General features: G+C 41.3%; 1 protein-coding gene across 6 annotated transcripts in view; it reads left to right on the top strand.

Annotated features, from left to right (window-relative positions):
* lrp1bb (low density lipoprotein receptor-related protein 1Bb) overlaps nucleotides 1-22,836 on the top strand; it is a 993,888-nt gene that overhangs the window by 282,476 nt on the left and 688,576 nt on the right. For all 6 annotated transcript variants that reach the window (XM_061918476.1, XM_061918478.1, XM_061918475.1 and 3 more), the window contains one exon: nucleotides 13,420-13,557. In XM_061918476.1, the coding sequence (XP_061774460.1) occupies nucleotides 13,420-13,557 (138 nt within the window). The remainder of the gene's footprint in view (nucleotides 1-13,419; nucleotides 13,558-22,836) is intronic.

Below are 22,836 nucleotides of genomic sequence, written 5' to 3'. Positions count from 1 at the left end.
TGGTCTCGTATTGACTAATGCATTTCTCTTTTAACTCTTTTCAACAAGTCAACATTTAAGAGATTTTAGACTGTACAAAATGCGGCTGCCAGACTTTTGACCGGTGCACCCAGAGCACGTTTTATCCAGTCTTCATTGGCTTCCATTGAGTTTAAAATATTAGTCCTGACATTGCGTGCGTTGCATGGTGGGGCCCCTCAGCATATCAATGGCGTATCAAATAAGATTTAAATTAAAATTGAATGCCTCTTTTCTACTTGCAGCCTTCTCAGGTAAACATCAAAATAAAAATTTTTCACAGGCTAAAAATAAATTTGAAAATAAAATAACAATAATGAATGAATCAAGCATTCAAGTCTTGGAGTAGCAAGAGAAAGTGCACAAAACAAATGTTAATTATTGCTCAGTTTGCTTAGCTGATTTGCTTTAACACTAAATATGGAAAAAGCAACACTTATATATGCAAACTCTTAATAGTGGTGGTAGCGGAGGGTGTAAATTGTAGGGTCCCAGAAGAGTTAATGCTGCAAGGGGTTCTGGGTATTCTGTTTATGTCGTGTTACGGTGCGGATGTTCTCCCGAAATGTGTTTGTCATTCTTGTGTGGTGTGGGTCCACAGTGTGGCGCATATTTGTAACACTGTTAAAGCTGTTTATACGGCCACCCTTAGTGTGACCTGTATGGTTGTTGACCAAGTATGCCTTTCATTCACTCATGTGTGTGTTTAAAAGCCGGATATATTATGTGATTAGGCCGGCACGCTGTTTGTATGGAGTAAAAGCGGACGTGACGATAGGTTGTAGAGAACGCTTTAAGGCAGGGCCTTTAAGGCACGCCCCCAATATTGTTGTCCGGGTGGAAATCGGTTGAAATTCGGGAGAATGGTTTCCTCGGGAGATACTCAAGAGGGGCACTGAACTTCGGGACTCTCCCGGGAAAATCGGGAGGGTTGGCAAGTATGAGTATTAGCAGTGAATGCGGCTGTATAATACCGGCGGGCCAGTATTAATGTTAATTTGATATTGCCTCATGGGACAAATTAAATTACACGGCGGGCCAAATGTAATGTTATTTTGATATTGCCTCAAGGGACACATTCATTTAAACAACGGGCCAAATTTGGCCTGCAGGCCAGAGTTTGACAACCATTGGATAGCGCAAGGGTTCTTAATCGGTTTGACCTCAGGACCCAACTTTTCCACTACAGAGGGACCCGGTGACCACTCCAATATTAACACCGAATTATTAATCGTACTCTTGATTTGGATCATATTCAATAAAATTGAATATCTCCCTTACTTTTAGTTGAATGCCTTTGTAAAATGATATAAAAGCATGTGTTCATCACAAATATTGTATTATTGATTTAACAAATAAACCTTAGGCTTAAGTCAGTCTGATTAGTAAAAAAAAAAAAAATGTACATCACAATATTTGTTATGTTGTGCTAAAATAAATAAAATAAATGAATCACAAATATGTTTCTGAACTAAACTGTCAGTAAAATTAAAGTGCAAATGAAGAAACAGCTGTACCGCACCACTTTAGTCATATTTTTTGCGCTCCAGACATTTCTCTATATCATTAGCGTTTGTTTATATGTTGTCATTACTGCCACGCGGGCCAGAGTTTGATACCCATGATCTAGACCAGGGGTCGGGAACCTTTTTGGCTGAGAGAGCCAAGAAGCCAAATATTTTAAAATGTATTTCCATAAGAGCCATGCAATATTTTTTTCAACACTAAACACAGCTAAACACGTGCATTTTTAAGTCAGACCAACATTTGTAGTGTATAATAGGTATCTTATTCTTTTTAATAACATTGTTATTCTGAAGCTAACTGTGGAGGGGGCGTGGCCTGTGGGCCTGCAGCGAAGCAGGGTGTTGCCAGGACCGGCCTCGAAATCAGCGACAGGTGCGTGGATGGCCCACCTGGGCCTTGTTATCTAATCATCTGTTGCAATTTTATAAGCAGCAGCCAGGAGGAGAGACGGGGTTGGGGCTGGAGCTAGAGCGCGAGCGAGAACGAAAGAGAAAAAGACAATTGCTGGAAAGCAACTGAGAGACTTATTGAATAATCAAACAGTATTGTAACCCTGAAACAGGCTCTCATGTTGGTGCTTGGTGGTTTTAAGAACCCCCTGAAGGGCAAGACCCACACTAACCAATATTAAATAAATTACTTCTTACCATTAACACAATTTCTTGAACAGAAAAATGCATGAGAATGTTTTATATTTTGAAAGTTTTTTGACACTGTGAATACAAGTGGAAGTATTCATTACTTATTCTGTTAAGCAATGTCAGCTCAGATTTATCCGAGAGCCAGATGCAGTCATCAAAAGAACCACATCTGGCTCTCGAACCATAGGTTCCCTACCCTAATCCAGACTGTGTTGAAACTTTTAAGAAAAATTTGAAAACTTCTCCTTTTAGTAAAACTTTTAGTTAATGCACCTTTTAACTATCATTTTAATCCACTTTGTATCCTTTTCATGATGTTGCCCCTGTTGTTTCAAATAGAATTGTTGTTTCAAGTCACCTATGTTTTGTACAGTGCTTTGTGATTTTATCTGTGAAAAGCGCTTTGCAAGAAAAAATGTACTTACTTATTTACAATGACGTCACGACGGAGCCAGACTGCAAAACCATGCAAACAGAGACATCCAAAACTGCGCGAAAACTCACGCCAAAACGAATGACCCTTATGACTTGATGCCTCGGCAATGTTCAACACGAATATTCAAGATAGTAATGTTTCTCAGTCAGAAAACACAACATTCATCTTAGGTCCCCTTTAAGCATTGCTGAATACAAACATGACTATTCCATTTTTTGTCTATTTCAGTTTTTTCTGGTATTCTCTGCCACGTCATTCGCTTGCATAGTGATGACATGCATACACTTCTAACTCCATCTATTCTGCCTGCTTCCAAGGTTCAGTGTGGGCATGTGCACTGATGCTGTTTAATTGCCATCACCTTGCTGCACCTTTTCTATGCGCCGTTCCAATTAGTTTGTGGCGTTTGGAAATGTAATGACTAATAACGGTACGCTTCAACAATCTTCGATATGATCAGGCAGTGAAAATGTGGAGACACTTCTGCAGAGCTTGGATTTTCACCAATGTTTGTATGCAGATATTTGTAGCGATTTACGCCATTAAAAATGACACACATACATAGAAATTACAGATGTTTGATTATGGATTTTTTGACAATACCAGATATTCCGATATTGTCCAACTCTTAATTACCGATTTAATATATACAATCGTGGAATAAACACATTATTATGCCTAATTTTGTTGCGATGCCCCGCTGGATGCTTTAAACAATGTAACTGTTGAGATCCGCTTTTTGGATCCTCCACATATTATTGTTTATTGTTCCATTTTTATTTTCACTCTCCATCTGATCCTTTTATTTCCTGTTTAGTTGGTGACCATGGTAGCTTATCAGTTTCACCTGTTACTCACGGCCCTGCACACCTGTCCTCACTAATCACCTGCCTTATATAAGCCTGCATCTTTTGTTGTTCAGTCTGGGATCCAAATTTGTTTGTACACAACGGTACGTCTGCTTTGCGCTTTTGCTTACATGCAAATGTCTGTATTATTCTCGCGAGCTCTCACGCTGCGCAATTTTATTCAATCTTAGCTCTCATGCTAAATGTTTTGTTTTCCCCTTTGTGTGCCTATGTGCCAGTTTAGTTTACTATTTGTTTATCCTACCTTTCATGCTAGCGTCTTTTGTTTGCCTTTTCTTAGTTCCAGTATTTTTGTTCTCTAGCACCTTTTGTTAAATAAAATCATTAGTTATTACCTTTTGCTGTGTTCAATTTTCGACGCATCCTCGAGGGAATCGAACCCGGCACCACAATGCCGAACAGGCGTAACAGTAACAAGGTTTTCCAAAATAAATCAACTCAAGTTATGGAAAAAAATGCAAACATGGCACTGCCATATTTATTATTGAAGTCACAAAGTGCATTATTTTTTTTAACATGCCTCAAAACAGCTACTTGGAATTTGGGATATGCTCTCCCTGAGAGAGAATGAGGAGGTTGAGGTGGGCGGGGTTTTGGGTGGTAGCAGGAGGTGTATATTGCAGCGTTCTGGAAGAGTAAGGGCTGCAAGGGGTTCTGGGTATTTGTTATGTTGTGTTTATGTTGTGTTACGGTGCGGATGTTCTCCCGAAATGTGTTTTTCATTCTTGTTTGGTGTGGGTTCACAGTGTGGCGCATATTTGTAACAGTGTTAAAGTTAATAATGCGACTATTATGTGATTGGGCCGGCACGCAAAGGCAGTGCCTTTAAGGTTTATTGGCGCTCTGTACCTTTCTCTACGTCCATGTACCACTCCGTACAGCGCCGTTTTCAAAAGTCATAAATTGTACTTGTCCGGTATTACATTTTAAAGCATTTACCGGCCGATAATATCGGCAGCCCAATATTATCGGACTTCTCTATTAGAAATAACACAACTATACAAAATGTATCGAGTCGCTAACAAATTTCAATTTAGATGAATTTATTAAAGAGATAATAGTCCACTTGTTATAGAATACTTATTTCCAAAACTTTGAAATGTGTCCAAGTCCGAGTCCATGGTTCTCGCCCGGAAAAGGGTGGAATGCCATCTCCGGGTTGGGGAGGAGACCCTGCCCCAAGTGGAGGAGTTCAAGTACCTAGGAGTCTTGTTTACGAGTGAGGGAAGAGTGGATCGTGAGATCGACAGGCGGATCGGTGCGGCGTCTTCAGTAGTGCGGACGTTGTACCGATCCGTTGTGGTGAAGAAGGAGCTGAGCCGGAAGGCAAATCGCTCAATTTACCGGTCGATGTACGTTCCCATCCTCACTTATGGTCATGAGCTTTGGGTCGTGACCAAAAGGATAATATCACGGTTACAAGCGGCCGAAATGAGTTTCCTCCGCTGTGTGGCAGGGCTTTCCCTTAGAGATAGGGTGAGAAGCTCTGCCATCCGGGAGGAACTCAAAGTAAAGCCGCTGCTCTTTCACATCGAGAGGAGCCAGATGAGGTGGTTCGGGCATCTGGTCAGGATGCCACCCGAACGCATCCCTAGTGAGGTGTTTAGGGCACGTCCAACCGGTAGGAGGCCACGGGGAAGACCCAGGACACATTGGGAAGACTATGTCTCCCGGCTGGCCTGGGAACGCCTCGGGATCCCCCGGAAAGAGCTACACGAAGTGGCCGGGGAGAGGGAAGTCTGGGTTTCCCTGCTTAGGCTGTTGCCCCCGCGACCCGACCTCGGATAAGTGGAAGAAGATGGATGAAATGTGTTCATGGGCCAATTATCCTGTAACATATTAGTGAGGGCCTTGCTCAAAATGTATCCAAAAGGTGTTTGATGGTGTTGAGGTCAGGACTCATCACCAAACTTACCACGTCTTTATGGATCATGATTTGCCCTCGGGGTGCTGAGGAAAATGGATTCACATCTGAATTATGTTAATTTATTATGATTTTGTAAGAATTAATTTTTTAAAATATTTTTTTCATGCAATATATATCCGCACGGAGGAGGCCAGAGGTAGTTAACAAGTCGTAGTCACTAACGGTGGTTAGAGACGATGAAAAAACTTCTGGCAAAGCACATACTTTCCGGACTAGAGCGCAGTGGTATATAAGCTGCACCCACTAAATAATAGGAAAATAATAAAGGTTCCACATATTAGCCGCACTGGACTATAAGCCGCAGATATATACATCGTAAAATGAGTTATTTACACAGAAAGATATTGCAAATGTTTATTTGCAAACCTAATTGTTTCCAAATGGTGCCTGTAACACGGCTTTAAAAAACTACTGATCAAACAAAACGAGTCATCGTTATGGACCTCAACTCGCTTTCCATTCAGCTAAACAGACTCAATAATTCCACGGTGACGTCTTGAGGAATTTGTGAAACTGAAACAATACAGAATAAATGCTGACACTAGCACAGCCAGTCGTAAATGTGTAAGCATAACGACGCCCGCTTGATTGCATTATGATAGCATGTACAGACATGCATGAAAACACTCCTACAGATATCACATATGGCATCAGTTTAGTAAATATGAGCGGTTTTAGTTATATTGTAAAACTTACAAAAGTTGCTTGGAGTGATGAATGAAAAATCCATATCAGTAGAAACGTTCGAGGACGGAACGGTACTTCTACCATCGGTCGAAAGCTCTAAAGCAGGGGTCTCAAACACGTTATTTTGCGGCCCGCACCTTAATATGAAAATGTAATGTTGGTGCGACCCGCAAGTTTTATATGAATTGAGCTTTACAGCGTCATACTTTTACATTCTCGATTTTTCCGAGAGACTCCCAATTTTTAGTGCCCCTCTAGGGGTAATCATTCTCCCGAATTTCACCCTAACAACAACATTAAAGGGGCATCGTGGAGGCACCGTCTTTACCGCCCTCTACAACATGAACTAACAGCGCGCCAGCCCAGCCACATGTTGTATTTGGCACCTGTAGACGCAGTTTGCGACTGCAAGACACACTTGATCAACAGCCACACAGGTCACACTGAGAGTGCCCGTATAAACAATTTTAAGACTGTTACATATATGCGCCACACTGTGAAACCACACCAAACAAGAATGACAAACACATTTTGGGAGAACATCCGCACCGTAACACAACATAAACACAACAAAACAAATACCCAGAATCCCATGCAGCCTTAACTCTTCTGGACTACAATACACACCCCTGCCCCCCTCAACCCCGCCCCCTGTTGTTTCCACCCGGACAAAATATTAGGGCCGTGCCTTAAAGGCACTGCCTTTAGCGTCCTCTCTCACCTGAAAAGGGGACTATTATATGTGTCTTTGTTATCCATACGTTTATCTACAACCCATAAAGTAGGCAGGCACGGAGCTATTTCTCAGCATGTGTTTATTCCAGCCGGCACGTTAATACACTGACACACAACATCCTGATTCCCATCTTTCATTGCTTCAAAACTACGGCAAGTAGTAATGTCCAAAAATCAATCAATCAATGTTTATTTATATAACCCTAAATCATAAGTGTCTCAAAGGGCCGCACAAGCCACAACGACATCCTCGGTTCAGATCCCACATCAGGGCAAGGAAAAACTCTACCCAGTGGGACGACAATGAGAAACCTTGGACCGCAGATGTGCCAATCCATAGTGGATCCAAAATAATAGTACGTGTCCAGTCCATAGTGGGGCCAGCAGGAGACCATCCCGAGCGGAGACAGGTCAGCAGTGCATAGATGTCCACAACCAATGCACAGGCAAGCGGTCCACCCCAGGTCCCGACTCTGGACAGAAGATAACATAACATAACATAGACGAAGCAGAAAAACAAAGAAGAGACATAGCGATGATGAGTAAGAAAAATAAGTCCGCTTGCAAGTTCCAAAACAATTGAAAAAAAATTAAATGTTCATGCAGGACAGCTCGAAGGGAAAAGGGTATGCTGCCTGCAAATTCTGTACGTTTGTAGATCAGACTTCTCCATTGAACAAGGTGGCCGAACGGATATACTCATTCATTAACGGATTATTTATATATATAACAAATACTCGAAAATATATACCCCTCGCCCTCCCCTCACCTCAACACCCCCCAGCTCCCCAATTCGGATGCCTCAAAGTTGGCAAGTATGAGATACAGTATCTTTAACGTCCTCGACTGAAAGGGTTGCCAGGCATGTGGTACCCCTGTTCTCCCAAGAGTCCATTGTGTGTTCTGCAGCGACCGTTCAGTCAGGACAGGCAAGTTTCTCCACACCCGAGATATATGTTAAAGTTAAAGTACCAATGATTGTCACACACACACTAGGTGTGGTGAAATTTGTTCTCTGCATTTGACCCATCCCCTTGATCACCCCCTGGGAAGTGAAGGGAGCAGTGGGCAACAGCGGTACCGAGCCCGGCAATCATTTATAGTGATTTAACCCCCAATTCCAACCCTTATGCTGAGGGCCAAGCAGGCTGGTTATAGTCTTTGGTATGACTCGGCCGGGATTTGAACTCCCAACCTACCGATCTCAGGGCGGACACTCTAACCACTAGGTATATTGTTAACTTCGTTGGGGATGGGGGTCGCTTGATCAATTCCATTGTTCAGATTTTGGAGAGCAGTGCAATAAGTAGCTACAAGAAAGATAAAACTAGACAAAACAAAGAACGAAGGGGAGAGGTAAGGGGAACGTGTCTGCCTTCAATGAGTGCCAGAAAAAAGAAATATATATATATATATATATATACATAAAAATGTTACTAAAGGAGTATAAATGTTTGTGAATTGGGATTTGTGTTGAATCAAGATTATATTCTGAATTGAAAGTTGTTGTAAGATTCACATTTCTGCTGTGTAACAAATAGCACCAATCAAGGTCAGAGACAGGTTTTAAAGATGAAATACGAAGGTATAAATTGCCAAGTGATTGTGTTTGTACGTCTGACTTGAATCCATCATCCTTCAAAGTACAGTAGTTTGGAAGCCCACAGAGCAACCCTGAGCAACCGTTGAGAGACCATCTGTGTACCCTTGCATGACAGATCCGAGCCACTGAATATTCATACTCCGTCCTCCCCTTATCGCATTAGATTATAATTCATGTGGCAAGAAGAGAGGAGAGAGGTTGACAACACGGTTAGCTTGTCAGAGACCTTTACAGCTGTGTGTTAAATAGCACATTTGCCAAATGGACATAAATGTGTTCAGTGTGCTCCCTCATGAGCGGGGAAATACTCCCATTTAGGGAATGTCCAAATTTACTTTTTCACACTCATTTCTCTTACTTGAGCACACTGTGGAAGGTAAATATGTTTTATTCAAAATAGTGCACAGTTAAAATGAAAATAACCATTGTGTTTTTACATAATGCAATTACCGTAGATTCCGGACCATAGGGCGCACCGAATTATAAGGTTAACTGCCGATGAATATTCTATTTTTGATCTTTATATCTTTATATATGAGGCGCACCGGATTATAGCGCGCATTAAAGGAGTAATGTATTTATTTTTTTGAAATTGAAAACACTGTTATGAGGTGGCGACTTGTCCAGGGTGTACGGTGCCTTCCGCCCGAAACGCAGCTGAGATAGGCTCCAGCGACCACCCGCAACCCCGAAAAGGACAAGCAGTAGAAAACGGATGGTTGGATGAATTGAAAACACTTCCTTGTGGTCTACATAACATGTAATGGTGGTTCTTTGGTCAAAACGTTGCATAGATTATGTTTTACAGATCATCTTCAAGCCGCTTTCTGACTGTTGCTTCCAAATGCGCCGTTTTGTGGGCGGTCTTATTTTCGTGGCTCACCTTCGGCAGCGTCTTCTCCCCGTCATCTTTGTTGTAGCGGTGTAGCATGCAAGGACGGGAGTGGAAGAAGTGTTAAAAGATGGAACTAACTGTCAATAATGGAGCAGCATCTCCTCAGCCGGAAACAACCACACCGGAAATGTCTGCCGTGAACCAGAACTCTAATTACTAAAGTTCCTTGGGTGAATAATGTAAACTCACTACGCAGGTATGTTTTAGTGCTTTCATGGCGAATTTACAAACAGATATAAGTAAGAACTTTACACTACTTTATGTTAGAAATGGCAACAGCGGAGGATGAATGTCCCATAACAAGAAAAAATAAGAAGCTCACGGACTACAAAGGAGGACGCACGCAACTTTTAAGGATTTATACAGATCCCAAATACAGATCAGCAGGTACCAGAAGGTAAAAAAAGTTGTGTATACATAATATTGTGAAACAAAACGCCAGATAATATGTCTTACCTTATACACACACAATAATAATACTCGTATGTTTAATGGGCCGATAATCCTTCAAGCGGTGCGGCTTCATAGATTACCAAAGTCCTACTAAAACATTTTGATGGATTTTTGAGCGCCGTGTGTAATGTTCAATATTTTCAATGGAACATTTAAAATGTCGGTGCTGTTTACATGAGACCCGTCATGGTGCAGTCTGCACGAATATATTATGTTTGACTGCCATCTACTGGTCACACATATCATAACACCATGTACCAACTAAAATAGCTTTGAGGTGGGTAAGTTCAACCAAACGTAACCTTTACATTAGACAGACCTGGTTATGAGACGCTCTGTCAAATTTTGAGTCCGGAAAATACGGTAGTTACTACAGTAGTCAAGTAACAAAAAAAAAAAAAAACTGTTTTGTATACTCTAGATATACTTAAACTAATATGTTTCATTTTGAAATACAGTGACCTATGTTTAAAAACAAGCATCAAAAGGAGCAGCCAAAAGAAAAACGTGTTTTAATAATGAGACTATGTGTGAATTAACTGTTTTGTGGTACCATAATGTTTAACCAGAGGAGGGACAAGGCAAGAAGACAGTCCGTGGGCAGGCAGGTAGTCAGGTCGAATAGCAAGGCGTCAGAGGTCCGGGTCCAAGCGGGAGGTCGAGATCCAAGAGGCAGTCCGGGAAGCAGGGGTAGGGGGACAAGGAATGACGAGACACACAGCAACGTCAACGCAGGAACGGGGGTCTGCAGTAGGATCGACAAGGTGGACACAAGACAATCGAAAATGGTAGGTAGGTAGGTCTTTATTGTCATTGCAAAAAGTACAACAACATTTTTGTTTACAGCACATATTACAAAAATGTCGTTGTACTTGTTGCAATGACAATAAAGACCTACCTACCTACAAATGACGGGGGAAGAAAAGCACAGAGAGTGAGCGAAAGATTGCATCAAGTTTGTAGATCGCTTACTGTACGCCGACAGAGGGTTACGTTCCGGCACGGGATAGCAGGTTGAGTAGGCTTATCGAGGCGGGTTTGATAATCAGCTGTAGGTGTGCTTACTGCTGCCGGTCTGGTGCACGCTTTGCTCGCTCCCAGAGATGAATGCGCACTGATATGCGCCCGGGTCGTGACATATCCAACATTGTCCGACCCAAGACATCATTCTGTGGGTCCCCCTTTGAAGCTGGCAGTCGTGAAATATGAACTCAAAAGGACAAGGGCATTTACATTTGACTTACCTACACAAAGTCAAAGACTGAATAATTAATGAAGACAAAGACAAATAATAATCAAGGACAAAGGTCCCCTAGACATTTTCAAATACTTGGAAAAAGAAACCCGCTGGTCTTTGTGTTGTAAATCAGCATCGCATGACAGCTCCTTATTGCAGGAGGTGCATTCATTGCCTTTTGACGTAGAAATGAATGATTTTGAATGATGTCGTCGGTCATTCAGGGTGGCTGCTGGAATGTGACTCTTTACGAGTGGGATGACTCCTGAGATTGTTACGGATCCAGTCATATGAGCGATAAATCTTCGCATTAAGCGGAGGCAATGGTGCATTGGTAATGGTAGTGTTGGTGTAGTTAAGGTAGAGATGACACATTTGCCTTGCTGGTGAAACAGCTGTGTTTTATCCACGCCCGCATAAGTGAGGGTCACCTGTGTGCCTCATGAATCCTTAAACAGCTGCTTTCTGTCATCCGGCTGACTGGCGGCAGTTTTTTTGTTTTGTTTTTTTTCATTTTCGGTTTGAAGGGACTTTTAATGTGTGTTTGCCAACATCTGCGGTGTGGAGTGAGCAATGCTGTGAAGTTCAAAATGCATTTGCATCACTTCGGTCTCCTGCAAAGACAGAGGAGCATCCAAAACAAACACAACATTATTGTTTCCCTGCAAGAATAACTCATTTTGCAACGTGTATATCTGCGACTTGTGCGGATAGCATATGGAAGAAAAAAAATATAGTGGGTGCAGTTTGTTTACCGGTGCGCTTTATAGTCTGGAAAGTACAGTACTTAAATTTCTGGCTTGTCACCTTGACTTGATGATTTATTTTTATTTATTTTTACATATAAAAATACAGTATATACCGGTAATCAAATATGCTCAGTGTCCTAGTGCTTAGAAGAGGGGTTTGGGAACCTTTTTGGCTGAGAGAGCCAAAAAGCCAAATATATTAAAATATATTTCCGTAAGAGCCATATAATATTTTGTTTAACACTGAACACAACTAAACACGTGCATTTTTAAGTAAGACCAACATTTCTAGACTATACTAGGTCTGTTATTCTTTGTAATAACATTGTTATTCTGAAGCTAACTGTGGAGGGGGCGTGGCATGCGGGCCTGCAGCGACGGGTGCGTAGAAGGCCCACCTGGGCCTTGTTTTGTAATCACCTGTCGCTCTGTTATAAGCAGCAGCCAGGAGGAGGGACTGGGTTGGGGCTGGAAATACTATTGGTGGAAACTTATTGAAAAATAAAACAATATTGTAACCCTGAAACAGGCTCTCATGTCGGTGCTTGGGGGTCTGAAGAACTCCCAGGTGGGCAAGCCCCACACTAACCAATAATAAATAAATAACTTCTTACCATTACGCAACTTCTTGAACAGGTGCGGTAGAAAACGGATGGATGGATTAAAAATGCATGAGAATGTTTTATATTTTGAAAAGTTTTTTTAACTCTGTGATTTCAAGTGGAATTATTCATTACTTATCGTGTTAAACAACGTCAGCTCAGATTTATCAGAGAGCCAGATGCAGTCATCAAAAGAGCCACATCTGGCTCTAGAGCCATAGGTTCCCTACCCCTGGGTTGGAGTGTCTGCCCTGAGATCGGTAGGTTGTAAGTTCTAACCCCGGACGAGTAATACCAAAGACTATAAAAATGGGACCCATTGCCTCCCTGCTTGGCCCTCAGCATCAAGGTTTGGAAATGGGGGTTAAATCACCCAAAATTATTCTTGGGCGCGGCAACCGCTGCTGCTCACTGCTGCTCACTGCTGCTCACTGCTCCCCCCACCTCCCAGGGGGTGAACAAGGGGATGGGTCAAATGCAGAGGACACATTTCACCACACCTAATGTGTGTGACTATCATTGGTATTTTAAATGCAGAGGCAGTTGTGTAATATTATGAGTCAATTATCCCTTTTTATTCATACATGTTTACTGTTATAAGAGCACAGCCATAACTCTGATGTCGCCCTCATGAAAATGATTTAATTACCCCTGTGTTATAGTCACATATTTTTATTTTTTATTTTCCCTATTTCTTTTTAAAGCACCTGATGTTGCCCCATCATTACAAATGAAAGAAGTCTAATATATTATGTAATAAAAAGAAAAAACACAAAATGTTTCCCATTTTTCAATATGAGAATGAACTGAGAAAATGAACGATACAAATATTCAGAATTACTTTGGATATTTTATTTTCACATTTCCAGAAATTGATTGTTAGGGAAAAAAAAAAAAAGTGCTCAGTTTGGTGCTGCATTGCGACTTGTCCAAGGTGTGCGCCACCTTCTGTACGAATGCAGCAGACCCCGAAAGGGACAAGCGGTGAAAAAATGGATGGATGGATAAATGATTAAATGGTGTTTTTTGTTTTATTCCAGGTGTGCGAGAGGTGGTGATCAGATGTCCGCTAAATCACATCCAGTGTATCGGGACTAAAAAATGCATTCATTTCAACAAACTCTGCAATGGGGCAAAGGATTGTGATGATGGCTTTGATGAAGGAGTTCACTGTCGAGGTAAGTCAAGCTAAAGAATATTTTGACCGATCAGATCATGCTCATCTGTTTGGACTATTAAGTGTGATTTTAATCAGGATAATTAATATTAGCATTTTTTTGTTTTGGCGGTACCACAGCTTACAAGTTAAATTGGTTCTTTGACAGAGCTTGTAACCTAAAATAGTTGTATCTAAAAATCAGTGTTCCAGATTTTAATGCAAAACCTTAAACCAGTGAAGTTGGCATGTTGTGTAAATCGTAAATAAAAACAGAATACAATGATCTGCAAATCTTTTTCAACTTATATTCAATTGAATAGACTGCAAATAAAATATAATTGATTCCCGGTCGCGGCCAACGCTGCTGCTCAATACTCCCCTCACTTCCCAGGGGGTGATTAAGGGTAATGAGTCAGATGCAGAAAATAATTTTGCCAAACCTAGTTTGTTTGTGTGATGGGTACTTTAACTTAACTTTAACATTTGAACTGGAAAACTTGCAAATATTAGCTTCTTTGGAATTTGATGCCTGCAACATGTTTCAAAAAAGCTGGCACAAGCGGCAAAAATGACTGAGAAAACCGACATTGGTGTGTAAAGGATATCACCACATGAGCACACTTCAGAAAACCACTGTCAGAAACTACAGTTTGTCGCTACATCTGTAAGTGCAAGTTAAAACTCTACGATGCAAAGCCAAAGCCATTTTTCAACAACACCCAGAAACGCCGCCGGCTTTGCTGGGCCCGAGCTCATTTAAGATGGACTGATGCAAAGTGGAGAAGTGTTCAGCAGTCTGATGAGTCCACATTTCAAATTGTTTTTGGAAACTGTGGACATCGTGTCCTCTGGAACAAAGAGGAAAAGAACCATCCGGTTTTTTACAGGTGCAAAGTTCAAAAGCCAGCATTTGTGATGGTATGGGGGTGTATTCGTGCCCAAGGCATCATTAATGCTGAAAGGTACATAGATGTTATGGAGCAACATATGTTGCCATCCAAGCATCGTTACCATGGACGCCCCTGCTTATTTCAACAAGACATTGCCAACCCATGTGTTACAACAGTGTGTCTTCGTAGTAAAATAGTGTGGGTACTAGACTGGCCTGCCTGTAGTACAGACCTGTCTCCCATTGAAAATACCACAACAGAGACCCCGGACTGTTGAATACCTTAAGCTGTACATCAAGCAAGAATGGGAAAAAATTCCACCTGAAAGCTTCAAAAATTGGTCTCCTCAGTTCCAAAACATTTACTGAGTGTTTTTAAAAGGAAAGGCCATGTATCACAGTGATAAAAATGAACCTGTGCCAACTTTTTTGAAATTGAATTAAAATTCTAAGTTAATAATTATTTACAAAAAAGAAAGTTTCTCAGTTCGAACATTAAATATCTTGTCTTTGCAGTCTATTCAATTGTATATAAGTTAAAAATAATTTGCAAATCATTGTTTTCTTTTTTTATTTACAAATTACATAATATGCCAACTTCACTGCACGTTATCTTCTTCTGTTGTTGATTTTTTTTTCATACGGTGTTGATCTGGAAATAGTTGTTTCGGCATTTTGTTGGTGTGGCTTTGGCCGGAGAAGTTGACATGCAGAGTTTCAAGCACTCATCATTAGCAGTGCTGTTCTGTTACTTTTTGTAGTAACGCTTTTGCTGCATAAATGTTGAACATATTCCCCCTTGAAGCCAAACCACCGCCGGACGATGGTTCCCGTGCTGTTTTTTCTTCCTCCTCTATTTGTTGCCAGATTTGCACCCTCTCTCTCTCGTATTACCACCCGCACCTCACCGTTAGCATCACAGCTAACGTTACCATGTAGCTACCTCTCTGCTTGGGGAGGGCGTGTGACGTTGCACACGTGACATGTGTAGGAAATTGCTCTTTGTTTACGTCTCTGTGAGAAGGAGAGACAAGAAAGAGTGAGAAACGCTAAGAGCAACTGGGTGAGAATGTATACTCGAATATATCAATATAGTCATGTTCTATATCACACAGAGTCAAGCCCTAGTATACACACACTTGTTGCCAATTAACCGCACGGTCAAAACCCACATTGCGAGAACTAATGCAAGTGAAATGACCGAATTTCATAACAAATTCTTACAATTTGTGTTTTATCTTTTACAATGTGTGTTTTACCTGCTACATGTCTTATCCGTATACTTTTAGCCATAGTTTTTTATTTGTATTTTTTCAAATTATTTTACAGTCTCAAAGGCCTACTGAAACCCACTACTACCGACCGCGCAGTCTGATACTTAATATATATCAATGATGAAATATTAACATTGCAACACATGCCAATACGGCCGGTTTAGTTTACTAAATTACAATTTTAAATTTCCCGCGGAGTTTCCTGTTGAAAACGTTGCGGAATGATAACGCGTGTTTGTGACGTTATTGGTTGGAGGGGACATAGCCCAGCACCACTTACAGCTAAAAGTTGCCTCTTTTCATCGCATAATTGCACACTAATTTGGACATCTGTGTTGCTGAATCTTTTGCAATTTGTTCAATTAATAATGGAGACTATAAATAACAATGCTGTTGGTGGAAATCGGTGGATTGCAGCTGTCTTTAGCACCGAGACCCAGCCTGTGTTTCTTTGTTTGTTGTGAAGCTTTAACACAGAGCGGTCAAGCGAACATGTTTCTCTACGTCAACCAGCATGTTTTTGGATGGGAAAATTGTAATATTAAGTCTTACCGGAGACATCAGTGGATTATGGGACTTCCTCCTGCAGTAGCTGTCAAAAAAGGCAGCTGTGAGCTTGGCTCTTCGGCTTCTCTCTGAGACACTGCGCGTTCACCGCAGCCATCCGACTTTGAGGTATGTCTTTACAATCTCACTAAAACACTATTAAAACAATAAGCAGATAAGGGATCTTCCAGAATTATCCTAGTAAATGTGTCTAATTACATCTGAAACGCTCACACTGCCACCGCCCAGAGCCGTCGCTTTTTTTTTTTTCCTAGTCTTTCACTATCAATAACCTCATCCACGAATCTTTCATCCTCGCTCAAATTAATGGGGAATTTGTTGCTTTCTCTGTCCAAATTGCTCTTACTGCTGGTGGCTCACATTATAAACAATGTGAGGATGTGAGGAGCCCTCACACCGGTGACGTCACGCGAACATAAAAAGGCAAGGCTTTTTTTAATAGCGACCAAAAGTTGCGAACTTTATCGACGATGTTCTCTACTAAATCCTTTCAGCAAAAATATGGCAATATCGCGAAATGATCAAGTATGACACATAGAATGGACCTGCTATCCCCGTTTGAATAAGAAAATCTCATTTTCAGTAGGCCTTTAAGGTGCAGACCATAGTGGCAACCAGAAATCATGAAGCATTCAATATAACGTCAATAAACTATTCTATTGTATTTCCACCGAATCCTACATTATGGCAGACTACATCCATCCATCCATTTTCTACCGCTTATTCCCTTTTGTGGGCTCGCGGGGGGCGCTGGCGCCTATCTTAGCTACAATCGGGCGGAAGGCGGAGTACACCCTGGACAAGTCCCCACCTCATCGCAGGGCCAATAAATTGTAAATTGTGCGTGGTTAATGCTTTTTATTATTTTTTTTTTTGGGGGGGGGTTATTTTATTTTTCTAAAATTGTCCATTGAGTGCAAATACATATATGTTTAATGTATTGTAAGATTGTTTGTTTAAATGTAGCCAATAATGAAATGTTTTGTTGAAAAATATCGACATCCATTTTGGTACTGGTACCAAAATATTGGTGAGGAAGTCCCTTCCTAGCGGTCCCACTGACAAACACTTCACCGGAGCCAAGCGTGCCGTTTTTAACAACGTTTTTAATGCACGTAGGTTTTATCAAAGTCTTTCTCCCGCAGAACGTGACTTTTCAGTCACGTCCGTATCCTCACTCTCCTCCTGCTCCCGGCAGATGATTAGATTTACACATACCACCTGTGAAATCTAATCACCTGCCAGCTGTGTGTCGCCGTCAGCACTGCCACGCCCCCGGCTGATGGTGGTCTGTCTTCAGCACCATGGACAGAGGCGGTGACCTTTTCTCCTGCAGACAGCGCCGTCCACATTTCCCTCCACAATTGGTATCCGGACAACCGTAGAAGCTATTAGCTAATCCCAGCGAGCGAGACATTGGTTTGCTCTCACTGAGTTCACTGTGACGATCGCTGTGCCAGCTTGCGGTGGGGAGTATCGTAACATGAAAAGCATAAGGAGAGACAGCTCAGACACACAAATCTCTGCTGACCACATGCAACATGCATGCATTTGACCCTTGAAAACGCTTCTGCACTTCACCGCTCTCCAGGGACACATTCTACGTCGGTTTCAGAAACAGGAATAGAACGAAATCTAGATACTAATAACACAAAGTACAACATTTCTTTCAAGGTTGGTACTGTAGGTGTGCATTCCTAAGCTGAGGTACCGAGTGTATTGATGTTGAACATGCATTGCTTTCCCTATTGATTTGAGGGCTTTTGTGGGCCTTGCGCATGAGTGATTATTATTATTTTTTTCCCTCATATTTCATTTCTCAAGAGGGTGTCTATTGTATCCATTAAACTTGCCGGTGAGATCTGTCATACCCAGTTGGTTTGAATGAATTCCACGTAATTCAAAAAACGGCCATCCGATAATCACATATTGCATAATAGTAGCACATCTAAAAGCTTTTTGGAAAAATAAGAAAGGTATTGATAATGATGCAAAGTAAAGAAAAAGTTAGTACTTCACAATAGCCAAACAACTTAAAGGAGAACTGTGCTTTTTGTGAAATTTTGCCTATCATTCACAATCCCAATGTAAGACCAGAACACGTGTTTTTTTTTTTATGCATTCTGAATAGAGATGTCTGATAATATCGGACTGCTGATATTATCGGCCGATAAATGCTTTAAAATGTAATTTCGGAAATTATCGGTATCTGTTTCAAAAAAAAAATTAATGACTTTTTAAAATGCCGCTGTATGGAGTGGTACACGGACGTAGGGAAAAGTACAGAGCGTCTTAAACCTTAAAGGCACTGCCTTTGCGTGCCGGCCCAATCACATAATGTCCACAGTTTTTCACACACACAAGTGAATGCAAGGCATACATGGTCAATAACCATACAGGTCACACTGGGGGTGGCCGTAAAAAACAACTTTAACACTGTTACAAATATGCGACAAACACATTTTGGGAGAACATCCGCACCGTAACACAACATAAAGACAACATAAGAAATACCGAGAACCCCTTGCAGCACTAACTCTTCCGGGATATAATTTTGATGTATAATTCTAATTATAGATATTAAATAAATGTAATCAAAAGTCTGCTTACAATGGAGCCTATTAAAGCGGCTCTATTCTGCCTATGAAGCCCTTAAAACAACATCCCAAACACCTCTTTTAAGGTGCCATATACATGATGTAAGTATATAAGTATGTGTAAGTATATAAGTATAAGGGACGGCGTGGCGCAGTGGGAGAGTGGCCGTGCGCAATCCGAGGGTCACTGGTTCAAATCCCACCTAGAACCAACCTCGTCGCGTCCGTTGTGTCCTGAGCAAGACACTTCACCCTTGCTCCTGATGGATGCTGGTTGGCGCCTTGCATGGCAGCTCCCTCCATCAGTGTGTGAATGTGTGTGTGAATGGGTAAATGTGGAAGTAGTGTCAGAGCGCTTTGAGTACCTTGAAGGTAGAAAAGCGCTATACAAGTACAACCCATTTATCATTTATTTATTTATCATTTATATATGTGATGAAGTAACTGGCACATTTATAACAACATACGATATTTACATATTTGATCATTATTTTTCCAAAAACGCATCACAACGAGCTTCACGGTGGCAGAGGGGTTAGTGCGTCTGCCGCACAATACGAAGGTCCTGCAGTCCTGGGTTCAAATCCAGGCTCGGGATCTTTCTGTGTGGAGTTTGCATGTTCTCCCCGTGAATGCGTGGGTTCCCTCCGGGTACTCCGGCTTCCTCCCACTTCCAAAGACATGCACCTGGGGATAGGTTGATTGGCAACACTAAATTGGCCCTAGTGTGTGAATGTGAGTGTGAATGTTGTCTGTCTATCTGTGTTGGCCCTGCGATGAGGTGGCGACTTGTCCAGGGTGTACCCCGCCTTCCGCCCGATTGTAGCTGAGATAGGCGCCAGCGCCCCCCGCGACCCCGAAAGGGAATAAGCGGTAGAAATGGATGGATGGATGGCATCACAACGATCACTTTTTTTCAACATCACTGATTATTACTCACCGCATACTTTGAGAGCCAACAAACATAATGAAACATCACTTACTGTATAAGGTTTGCTGGCATTGGGATGCCGATTGATATAATCTTGTTATAGTTCCATTTTAGACGAACAATGGAATTATTTTTGTGTTGTTTGTTGCCATCCCTGGGTCAAAATTGGCTGTCAAAATGTACCAACTTTTTGGAATACCTTCCCATCCTTCTACTATCAAGGTGAGAGGCATGAATTATGATCTAGAATACAAAGAAAGCATAATTAAACTTCACTCACTGTATAAGGTTTGTTGGCACTAGGAAGCCAACTGATAGTCTTGTTATAGTTCCATTTAGATGAACAATGAAAGTAATTTTTTGTCGTTTTTTGCCATTCCTGGGTCAAAATTGGCTGTCAAAATGTACCAACTTTTTGGAATTCCTTCTCATCCTTCTACTATCAAGGTGAGAGGCATGAATTATGATCTAAAATAGACAGAAAGCATAATGAAACATCACTCACTGTATACGATTTGCTGGCATTAGGATGAAGACTGATATAATCTTGTTATAGTTCCGTTTGGATCCATCCATCCGTTTTCTACCGCTTATTTTCTTTTGGGGTCGCGGGGGGCGCTGGCACCTATCTAAGCTACAATCGGGTGGAAGGTGGGGTACACCCTAGACAACTCGCCACCTCATCGCAGGGCCAACACAGATAGACAGACAACATTCACACTCACATTCACACACTAGGGCCAATTTAGTGTTGCCAATCAACCTATCCCCAGGTGCATGTCTTTGGAAGTGGGAGGAAGCCGGAATACCCAGAGCAGGGGTGCCCACACTTTTTCTGCAGGCGAGCTACTTTTCAATTGACCAACTCGAGGGGATCTACCTCATTTATATATATCATTTATATGTATTTATTTATGAAAGAGACATTTTTGTAAACAAGTTAAATGTGTTTAATGATAATACAAGCATGTGTAACACATATAGATGTCTTTCTTTCACAAAGACAAGAATATAATTGGGTGTATTACCTGATTCTGATGACTTGCATTGATTGGAATCAGACAGTAATGATGATAACGCCCACATTTTCAAATGGAGGAGAAAAAAAGTTGTCCTTTCTGTACAATACCACATGAAAGTTGTTGGTTTTTGGCATCTAATTCATCCAGCTTCCATACACTTTACAAGAAAAACATTGGCGGCAAATTCCGTAGCTTGCTTGATTGACATTCACGGCACCCGAGGGTCTTGTGAGATGACGCTGGCTGCTGCCAGTTCATTATTATGAAAAAATGACAGAGAGGAAGGCGAGAAACACTTTTTATTTCAACAGACTTTTGCGCCGTCCCTTCCGTCAAAACTCTAAAGGCCGACTGCACATTTCCTATCTTCACAATAAAAGCCCTGCTTGATTCTGCCTGCGCTAACAAAATAAGAGTCTCGGAAAGCTGGCGTGCACAAGAGATGTGCACGCCAGCTTTCTGAGGGATCGCTTGTGCACGCCAGTTTTCCGAGACTCTGTATTTAGTTAGTGCAGGCAGCATCAAGCAGGGCTTTTATTGTGAAGATAGAAAATGTGCAGTCGGCCTTTAGAGTTTTGACGGAAGGTAGGGCGCGAGAGTCTGTTGAAATAAAAAGTGTTTCTCGCCTTCCTCTCGGTCATATTTTCATAATAATGATCTTGCAGCCGCCAGCGTCATCTCACAAGACCCTCCGGTACCGTGAATGTCATTTAAGTGACATCTTGGTGAAGATTGATGATCAATAATTTTTAGGTCTATTTTTTTTAAAAGCCTGGCTGGAGATCGACTGACACCACCCGTTTATTTACCAGCACGGCCGAAAAGGGGTTAGTGCATGTGCCTCACAATACGAAGGTTCTGGGTTCAATCCCGGGCTCTGGATCTTTCTGTGTGGAGTTTGCATGTTCTCCCCGTGACTGCGTGGGTTCTCTCTCATGGGTACTCCAGCTTCCTCCCACCACCAAAAACATGCACCTGGGGATAGGTTGATTGGCAACACTAAATTGGCCCTAGTGTGTGAATGTTGTCTGTCTATCTGTGTTGGCCCTGCGATGAGGGGCGACTTGTCCAGGGTGTACAGCACTTTCCGCCTGAATGCAGATGAGATAGGCTCCAGCAACCCCCGCGACCTAAAAAATTTACAAGCGGTTGAAAATGGATGGATGAATAGAGTTACAATGCATTAAAAATATTTACATCCGACGTCATGTCTTTTATAATGATTGTAAACAATAGGCAACATTAATGAATTACAGTACTTGTTTGGCCTTAAGTCATTAACACAGCTGCCACAAACTAATTATTACAATTTTTTTGGGCCAACTTGTGCTTCCAAATCTAATTTTATTTGTCTTCCAGATTACGAGCCATTAAAGAGTCTACTAATTTATATAATCACTATCAAAATCATTGTCCGCAGTCTTAATCTACTCTGCCAGCATGTTTTAAGTGGCTTATAAAACCATTTACAGCATCACTATAATTTGTTACAATAATAGCTAAAAAGGTATTTTTTTTTGTCCAACAAAGAAAAAACAACCTTTGTTCAACGATCAGACAAATGGGTCTATTCCAAAAAACAAAAAACTAAATTAATTAATTGCAAAAATTGCCTGAATACTTACAATTCTTTAATTTGTGGGTAATTTAATGTTCACATGTAGAAGATCATTCATACATTTCCGTAATCTTATAGTTGCAACCAGCCCAGTGGAAGTGAGTTTTAAACAAATTATAATCTATTATATATAGTCTACTACAGACCTGGGCAATCTAAGGCTTTCAATCTGGCCCGCCGGACCTTCCCAGATAATTGTTTTAATGTTTAAGATGGAAAGTGTAGCTGCCATTATGATGTGCAGTGATGTTTTCTAATGATCGGAAGTCTTCAACTATACTATGTCTTTCAATGCTTGGAATCTGCATGATATACTAGTTACTATGGTCCTCAAATTAGTTACTATGGTCATCTAATTACTTACTATGGTCACTATGAGAAATCCCAGATTGTAGGTGTT

The sequence above is a fragment of the Nerophis ophidion genome, linkage group LG13, assembly GCF_033978795.1.
Source record: "Nerophis ophidion isolate RoL-2023_Sa linkage group LG13, RoL_Noph_v1.0, whole genome shotgun sequence".
NCBI lineage: Eukaryota > Metazoa > Chordata > Actinopteri > Syngnathiformes > Syngnathidae > Nerophis > Nerophis ophidion.
The sequence above is the reverse complement of the archived record's forward strand: the minus strand, read 5'-3'. Positions and strand labels throughout refer to the sequence as shown.